We start from the raw sequence: 9361 nt of genomic DNA, 5'->3' as shown, positions 1-9361 counted from the left end.
CTGGTTTCTTTAACCTCAAGGGTGCTCTCCCCTTTGTAATCTCCCCCCCATTAAGACTGCACTGCTGAAAGTTAATGTGTGTTTGTTACCTTCTTTCCTTCAACCTCTCCTGTACTTGTCCCCCACCTACTGCTGCTATTTAAGCGCCTGCTCTCCCAAGCCTTTCCAGGTTGAAGTTCAGAAGCAGCTGTAGGAGCTCTGCTTTCTCCTGGCCTGGTGGCAGCAGTCAGAAACCAAGGTTAACTAAATCACAGTTCGACTTTATTATAAAATTATAAACCAAGCTTATGTACCAAAACTAGGAAGTTTCACCATCATCGTACCAAGAGGATTTGACACGCCAGTTCAAGAAGAATATCAACTTTTAAAGTATTTAAAGTATGTACAGTGGACATAAAGCACATAAATATTACCATTTATTAGTTCAGATCATTATATTTAGTCAGTTTCCTCCACATTTTGATTTTCCTTTAAAAACAACTCAGCCACAAGTAGAAAATCATTTTTGCAAGGGAAACTCTGTAGCCAGGAGACAAAAACAGAACCTCCTCCCTTCAGAAAGCACGTTTCGGGGGGGGGGCCCATATTCTCATTCCTAAGGTTTCAAGCATTGATCCACAATCTGATTTATCTGCTGTAGAAAATAAGTCTACCCTCTCCAGGTACATCTGTCTGCAGGGGAATCCTCATCTTCCTGCTTCCCCCCAGCCCTGAGTTTACTGAAAACTATGACAACATGAGTTTTCACAGTGAGTTTATGAATGAGGCTGTTCAGCACTTTGTGTGTGTATTCCTGTACCTCTGAGAGGTCCCTGTGAACCTCCTGAACAGTAAATGCAATGACTGCTTACCTGCCCTTTCTTTAACGTGGTGCATGGAATTGTACCGGTGCTCATCTCCTGCTGGAAGCTGTTAAACCTTAAGCCTAATATTAAAGAACAACCTGAACACAGAAAGAGGGAAAGCTCTGAATTCTTAGTTCAGTAAACCTCAGTAGTGCAGCAGTTCTGCTACCAACTGACAGATATCTTCAGCTTAAGTGCTTTGTTAACACTCATAGAGACCCTCCACTCCATGCCAGTTGAGGAGTTCCTACTCATGCAATACTGCATGTTAAAGATGACACCAGTTTAATTCCCTGTTAACATACATTACCACTTACTGCAAAAGTAGATGTCTTTGGTGATGGTTTCTGTAACTGCACTTCTGCTGCTCCAGGAGCTGTAAGTGGACACTTGCTTTTGTGCTGTTGTTTGCTGGCAGCTGTGCAGGGACGCAGCTTGAACACTAAGTGATCACTCCCCATGAAGGGAACAAACCTGCAGCAGAAGCTCCTCAGCAAATGACTTAAAACGAGTGTACAATCCTATGGTGGCTGAGAACTTAAGGCATCAAGATTCTGAAACTCAGGGAGAAGTATGCCAGCTACAGCTCTCTCTAGCAAGGCTTCCAAATGAACATGCTGCTCCTGAGGGCTTGCACTTGTCATGAATCAGACCAGAACCTCCTGTCCACCCTCACAAGCAGGAGTGAAAATCAACTGCTTTGATAAGCAGTCTGCATGTACAGGAGTAAGAGTGAGCAAAGGGGAGGATGGAGGAAGCTGTTTACTAAGCAGAAGCATCTGTAATGGTTTGAGGGAGATAAAGCTTCCTTTCATATCTCCTCTCTAGAAAGAGTCACCTGCACTTAAGCATGATTGTGTAACATCAGAACCCTTACTGCTCTGTAGCTGTGTCTTGGCCCCACTAAACCCTCAAACACTCAAGCCTTAGATTTGTAGCTCCTTAATCAAGTGAAATGAGTTCAGGTTTGAAACTGAAAGTCAAAGGGATCTCCCTGGTGTGTAAAGCAACCCGCCACACGAGGTCAGGCTCCATGGGCCAGAGTCTCACTCCTGTTCTGGGTTTCAATACTACAAAGTCCACCTTCAAATAAAAGCATACAATTGTACACCGTTGCACTAGGCTAGACGTGTTTATTGTGCTATGGGGGGGGAGGCTGGCTGCCTGTCCTGCAAGCATAGGAGTTTAACATTACATTAAAGGTAAGAATTAACAAGTACAATAAATTTTCATCTTTGAAAATAAAAGTTGGTGCTGGGTGTTGAGCCTAAGCAGCAAAACAAAGGTCACCCTCTGAGATCCCACTGCGCTTGTATTTACTAGTCAGGGGAAAATATGAAGCCTCTGCATCTCAGCTTTGTGGTGGGAAGCCAAACATCCCTGGATCCCCACCTCTAACGGATCAAGTTATCCTAGAACGTAGGTGAACAGTTTGTGTGTTTGCTGCTGGCAATGAGCTCCAAGGAGTCCAGGCACTGTGGTGTAAAGCACTATCATGGGAAGAGCACAGCCAGGCATGGCTTGGGTAAGAACAAGTTTTCTCAGGCTTCATCCCTCACCTCCAGCTTCCAGTGGGGTCCATGTGATAACCTCTGACCTAACTAGTAGCTATTTTGACCATTTCTCTCACAGCAGATGAGGCTTTAAGGCATTCCCAGTCTTCCTTCCACACACTCAGGACTTAAAGACATGGACGGCCCTTATCACATACTGCCGGCAGATGGGACACTCGCTCATCTGCTTCCCGCACTTGGTGCAAGTGACCATGTGGCCACATTCCAGCAGGATACAGTCAATGGGGGCATCCATGCAGATTTTGCAGAGGTTTTCCTCCGTGCCCAGGCGCCCAGCGCCACCTGAGTAAACAAGAGAGCAGGGTTGGCATGAGACAAGGGAACAGAAGGCAGGTACGTTGTCTCTGAGCAGTGTGCGAGTTGGCTTTACCCAGCTTCTCTGATGGACTTGTGCACACTGAGGGTATGAAAAAGAAATGCTTGTGCCTGACTAAACTGATGTGGAGGTATCTGCTCCAGCGAGGGGCAGGAAGTTTTAGCTTTTAGAGTCCTCTGTGCGATGGAAACAGAGATACCACTGAGATTCTTAGCAATGAGGCAACATGGATCTCTCTTCACTAAGTGACAAGCAATAGGACAAGAGAAAATGGCCTCAAGTTCTGCCAGGGGAGGTTTAAATTGGATGTTAGGAAAACTGTGTTCCCCAAAAGGGTTGTCAAGCACTGGAACAGGCTGCTAGGGAAGTGATGGAGTTACCATCCCTGGAGGTATTTGACAGACATGTAGCTGTGGCACATGGGGACATGGTTTTGGCAGTGCTGGGTTAACAGTGGGACTTGAACTGAAAGGTCTTTTTCAGCTCACAGTTCCAGGATTAAGAATATCACTTACCAGTTTGATCATCAGTGTCAGAAACTGCAACAGAAGAAGAGACACTTATTTAGTGAGAATAATGGAAGCTGGGGGAAAAAAACCATGTTTCTCAAGCAGTATTATTAACAGGACGAAAGCCTTGAAGGGAGATCACTTACACCAAACCTGCCTTTTGCTGATCCCCATGCAGGGGCTAAAGCTGAGGCTCTGATCAGGATAGGCTCAACTGACCAGAACTTTCTCTTCTGCTGTGCTTGCACAACAGCCAATGCTTCACAAAGCTCAGCAGCCACCTACAGTGATGTGTCAATGCTTAACACAGAATCAGTGCAGTGCTTGGTTTCCAAGAACTACACTTTCAGTTCCTTTGGTGTTTCACAATGTCGCCAATATTGCTGAGCTCAGCCAAGACAGGCAACAGGGATTGAGAGAAAAGGGCAAGTGCTGTCAAAAGCACAAGATCCAATGAAAGAAGAATATAAACCCAAAGCAGTTGTCTTAAATCTTGTTAGCATTCACAGAGGACAAAGCTTAGTTTTTAAGACAACAAAGCTACACTGGACAAACAGAAACAATCCATTTCTCTTGGAAGCCATTTACAAGTGTGTCTCTTTTAACCTTAGAATTGCAGACTGGCACCTGCAAGTCAAGCCAGGCACGTTCTCTATGACCTCTAGCACACCACCATCCAACCCTGGTCAGTGTGCAGGCCTGGCAGTGCACTAGAGGAATGCTCTTGTGACCAAGAGTCAAAGCACAGCTCCCTATGGCTGGGCAGCAGTGGGCACCTGCCTGCTCTGAAGTGCCTGGCTGCCTTTGGGTGGCATTTTCCTGCTCACTTTGCCAGTCACCATGAGTTGACAGATCAGAGCTCACACTCATCCCTCTGCAGTCACACATCAGCCGTTCAGTGGGTGATGCAGTGACTGCACGATCTGCCACAGAGGAAGGGTGCAGAGCTCTCCTTTGTTGCTAACAGAGGGAAGCCACTCTCCAGAGCTACCATACTGCTCTCCTCTTAAACAAGTACAAGCAGTGGTGAATAAAAGTTTAGCTGCTTTCACTCTAACCTATGTAGCACTTTCTCCTCCCTTGCACAAAACAGAGATGTTAAGTTCTAGTTCCTTCTGCAACTGTCCGTCAAAAGGGAAAAGCTGGAAAACAGGCACATGTTTGCTCAGTTCCTTACCTAGATGTTGAAGGTCTTTCTCTTTATAAAGACGAGTCACCCTCTCCAGCAGCTCCCACTTTTCACAGCAGCCTTTGTAGTTGACAAAGTTGCGAGCAAGGATTTCCTTCAGCTGTCGCACGGAGAGCGCGTTGATGTCTCCAATGCTTGTCAGATCAGACAGAGAAGCCTTCCTCCCCTGCACGAGGTTATCTTCGGAGTCCGTAGACTGAAAGGGAACAAAGATGGAGTGACTCTTGCCCTCAACACATAGAGCTACAGCTTAAATCAGCTTTCAGTGTGTGCTAGCAGGGATGCATGTTTGGATATAAATACAACCCTGATTCCTCTGTGAATTCCCCCATCTACCAGAAACACAAGTTCTAGGATAAAAATAAATCATTTCCATTAGTATAGTGTCCAAGAACACCAGTTCTTTTCACATGAGGAGGACACGATGATGCCAAAGAAAGTGGTTGATAGGGTCTGCCTGTGGGCAGCCTGAGTTCCTGGTTAGCCCCCAGTCTCTCTGCAGTAATGATTCTCTGGCAGCAAACACAGCCTCGAAAGCCTGGTATTCCTGGTTATTAATCCCAGGACACACAAACCTGAGTCTCCTCCTCTGCTTGTGCTTCAGCTGCAATCTCAACTCCTGTCAAACCAACTTGGCTTGGAGGCACGTAACCATTTGCCTAGAAGAGGAAATAAAGCTTTCACTAACAGCATGTCTGTGTGTCCAAAGCAAAATAAACTCAATATTCAGCATGACCCTGCCCACAGCCAGGGGTTGGAACAAGATGATCTTTAAGGTCCCTTCCAACCCAAACCATTCAGTGATCCAATGATCATTCTGTAACTGCAAACGCTGCCCACTGGAAGCACAAACTGCAGCACAAAGTATAAGTGAGGCACACTCACAGGAAGCTTTTCCTTAGTGTGCATCACTTACAAAACCAAGTTTGGAATAAGTAAAACTCTGAAACTGAAATCACCATCTGACCATTTAAAGCCTCACTTTATTTAAGCCCTGACAGAGTATATGTACAGCAGGATCCCACATAAGGTTCTTATGAGGCTGGATCAGGAGCAGACCAAATTTATACACACACACACACACACACATATATATATATATATATATATGCGATCCTTCAGTGCAGTGTAGCAGTGTGCTGTGGTATGGTATGACAGCCCTGGTGGTACATTGCTGCCAGTACAAGGCTCTGTATAACACAGCTTAAAGCCAACAGGTCATCTTCAAGTAACCACAAACGCCTCCTCCGGTGGGTTCTGGACTGGACAAACAGGAGATACCACATGAAGGACCAGCAGCAGCAAAGCTGGAGATGAGGAGAAGCAGCTGCTTTGAGCACTTAAAGTGAAAGGAAGTGCAGTGTCATTCAAGCTGACTCCTCCCCAGCAGCTGCCGTTCCCTTCTGTGGTTTCCCTATGACAAAGGAGACTGTAACGTTACCATCCTACTTATCTAAGTGGGGAGTTGTTAATATTTACCAAGTAAGAGGATAACGATAACGATGAAAGAGCCTGAGCTGCAGCAGGATGCCACGCAAACGGAGACAAGCTGACATGTATCATGAGGGCAGTAAGGGAAGACAACAGAGCTGAATGTGCTGGTAAAAACTGGAATGGCAACAGCCAGAAACCAGTCTTTTAATGGTCTGTGAGAAGTGTCATCCCAGGAAAGCTCTTCTTTTGCACTACATACATCTGCTGAGGAAGCAGGAGATACATACACTTTCACAGCTTTGATCCATAGGGAACTAAATACACCTATTAGCCTCCTAATAGGACTAGGAGCAGATGTCAAACACGGAGTAAACTTTCCACAGCAGATAGCAGAAAGACAAACAAGGCAAAGTCAGTGAAAAATAATTAAGCTCCAATGCCCCTGCCATGGTTCATTACAGACTGCAGAGTGAATAACATCCTCAGCTTTGTCTTCTGTTGGTCTGAGTGCAGAAGGCACCAAAAACCTCACCAGTACTGCAATCATCTCTCATGAGTTTCAGTTCCAAAATGGATTTAAACTGTGCTTGTGTCTTGCACATGAATTAAACAATAGTAACCATTTCTTCTAACACCTACAGACAACTGTCAGAAAGCCGTCGACATCAACACACCAGACAGATCTGTGCACTGACACAGCCATCGGGTACCACAGCAATCAGCTACAGAGGATCTAGTGGCAATGGCGTATTTGCACCAGAGCACCAGAGGAAATGCATCTCAAAACAGTGGTGGAGTTCTCCGAGTGAAGGTTCAATATACTCAGCACTGCCCACCAAATTCCATACTGTAGAATGGGAATAGCACATCAAAGCTGGTGGTGGCATGTTGAGCTTTTGGCTGGGATAGAGGTAATTTTCTTCCCAACAGCTGGTGCAGTGCTGTGGTTTGGATTTAGTGTGAGACCAATGCTGATAACACACTGATGTTTTAGTTGTTGCTACGTAGCGCTTACCCAAAATCAAGGACTTTCCAGTCTCTCCTGCTCTGCCAGTGAGGAGCTGCACAAGAAGCCAGGAGGGAGCAGAGCCAGGACTGCTGACCTGAACTAGCCAAAGGGATATTCCATACTATAGAACATCAGACTCAATACAGAAACTGTGGGGAGTTGGCTGGGGGCTGATCACTGCCTGGGGACAAGCTGGGCATCAGTCAGTGTGTGGTGAGCAATCGTATTGTGCATCACTTGTCTGTCATGGGTTTTATTCCTCTCTTTCTTATTATCATTGTTATTACATTCTACTTTATTCCAACCATTAAACTGTGCTTATCTCAACCTGCAGGTTTTACCTTGTTCTTATTCTCCTCCCCATCCCACCAGGGAGGGGCAGGGGACAGTGAGTGAGCAGCTGCTGGTACTTAGTTGCCAGCTGGGATTAAACCACATCACAGCAAGTAGGTTTTACACACAGCAAGGCAGTGCAATCTAACTCATCTTGCTTCCTAATCACTCTGTAAGAAACTGAAGTTCTCACTGCAAAATCAAAACCAAACCCAAGTATAAAACACGACTGAAGTATTCTGTCATCTGTTCTATACAGAACCCTCCTTGCTTTTTAAGCAGGTATAACATAACACTTAACATAACACTTTTCTTGGCACGTATCTACTTGGAAAACCTCATGCACCCTCAGTAGCTAATTCAAAACCAGAGAGGAATGAGTCTGCAAAAGATGCTTCTGGCTGGAGACTGTACCTGTTCATGTTCCTGAGCTAGTGAACTTGAGACGGGATCTGCAGACCCTGGAGATGCATCATGTGAGGTAGAAGATGCGGGGCCGGTTGGTGGGAGAATCACAAAGCCTTGCTGTCCAGAGGCACTAGTATGAAATGGATTTGTTCTTATCTGATCTTCTTGGGTAATTACCGGCTGCTGGCCAAGAATCAGCAGTACCAGGTCCTCCTTTTCATGACACAACTCTGTGGATACCTCGTGGAGTGCCAAATAGTCTCGCAGATCCTTCACCTTCATCTTCATCAACTCCTCCCGCTGAAAAGCTGTGGCTTGGAACCGCTGGCAGAGGTGGCAGAGGAGGGGACCACCGTCAGCCTGGCTGGAGCAGGACGTACAGAAGTTCTTCTTGCAGTCCAAGCAGACGTGCTGGCAATGAGAAGGGAACAAAATCAAACCCATCCATGACCTGCAACAGAGGCACACAACGGCTGCGGGCAGCGTTCCCCTACCACCTGAAAGGCAAAGGAAGCAAAAGCCTCTGATAAAGCATCACCAAAACCTCCTGCTTTATGAAGTGTCAAGTTTGTTACTTGTGTTCCTAGATCAGGAAAACCCCCATTTACCCAGAATGAAAAGTTAGATTCTTAGCCTCTTCCCTCAGACAACAGGCATATTCTGCACCTTATTCAGGACCTGTTCATGCAGTTTAAGCCACAGGTGAAATCAGGAGATACCTGTGAGGCGGCAGACTTTGAAGTAAATTACACCTAGTTGTGCACTGCTTCATAAAACAACCAAACCCCTGCAAATTAAGAAAGCCCTGGCACTGGAGGGAGCTACTTAAAACCCTTTCTCCATCAATGAGTGACCTTCCCCCTTGGTTTTTCTTTCCTCCATTTGCTGCAATCACTGAATCAATCTTTATTTTTTGCCATAAGAGGGAAAGGAAACAGCAATGCTGAGTGTCTGACAGACATCAAAGAATCCAACATTTATTTATGCAACAAAAATAGCCAGCTTCTGCTGAAAATACCAGGCAGGCCATGTGCCAGTTAGGTGCTAGGCAGAAAGTGTTGGAAGGTTTGGAAACAGCAGGCACCAGATGTTGAAATCTCTACAGATTCAGTTCTGTTGGTCAAAGTCTCTATTTTATCCTGTTCTGGTCTCCTCACTCAGGGCTCCATTTTCAAGCACTCCCAGTCCATGGTGACTTCTGCAGAAACTTGGCTATTCAGGTGGGAAGTCAAATCCTATGTTTTCCAATAGGAAGAGCAGCAGAACAGCCCCATTGCATGGCTTTTTAAAAAGTCCAGAGGGAAGAAAGAACTGGTTCAGCACTGGAGAAGACAAGCACCCCTATGAAATGCTGACACCCTGAGCCTTTGGAGCCACGCAAGGAGAAACACACGTGTGTATTGTGTGTGAGTGGAGAAGCAACAAATACAAACTCAGGGACAAAAATATTGCTTCTCCTGATTAAAGAACATTTTTAACTTCACAGTCCAAAGCAAGCAGATGTTCCTAATGGTGGAAATGCACTGCTTGCTTACATGAGCTCCTTCTGATCCCCTGGCAGCCCCCTTGTCCCACACATCCTTTACATTTATAACCAACATGCTTCTCATTTAGACCCTGTAATACACTTACAGTGACAGTGGAAAGAATCCCCACTTCCTGCCTAAGCACTTTAAGACATGAAAGTTTCTACCACAGAGAGAACCTCTGGTCACACAAGCTTGAAACCTCATCTCCGAATCGC

At 45.7% G+C, this 9361-nt stretch overlaps 1 protein-coding gene across 5 annotated transcripts in view; it reads right to left on the bottom strand.

Annotated features, from left to right (window-relative positions):
* Window positions 1-1963: 1963 nt before the first annotated feature.
* Window positions 1964-9361, bottom strand: part of RFFL (ring finger and FYVE like domain containing E3 ubiquitin protein ligase) — a 31109-nt gene continuing 23711 nt past the window's right edge. For 4 of the 5 annotated variants that reach the window (XM_061355568.1, XM_061355570.1, XM_061355567.1 and 1 more), the window contains 5 exons: window positions 7624-8028; window positions 5009-5092; window positions 4422-4629; window positions 3251-3274; window positions 1964-2701 (listed from right to left, as the gene is read on the bottom strand). In XM_061355568.1, coding sequence (XP_061211552.1) covers window positions 2520-2701; window positions 3251-3274; window positions 4422-4629; window positions 5009-5092; window positions 7624-8028 — 903 coding nt within the window. In that variant the 3' untranslated portion in view covers window positions 1964-2519. The remainder of the gene's footprint in view (window positions 2702-3250; window positions 3275-4421; window positions 4630-5008; window positions 5093-7623; window positions 8029-9361) is intronic. The other variant, XM_061355571.1, reaches the window with a different exon arrangement.

The sequence above is a fragment of the Neopsephotus bourkii genome, unplaced genomic scaffold (assembly GCF_033783945.1).
Source record: "Neopsephotus bourkii isolate Nb327-2 ecotype Australia unplaced genomic scaffold, CSIRO-AGI_Nbou_v1 NB_804, whole genome shotgun sequence".
NCBI lineage: Eukaryota > Metazoa > Chordata > Aves > Psittaciformes > Psittacidae > Neopsephotus > Neopsephotus bourkii.
Note: the sequence above shows the minus strand (reverse complement) of the source record. Positions and strands in the feature narration are given on the sequence as shown.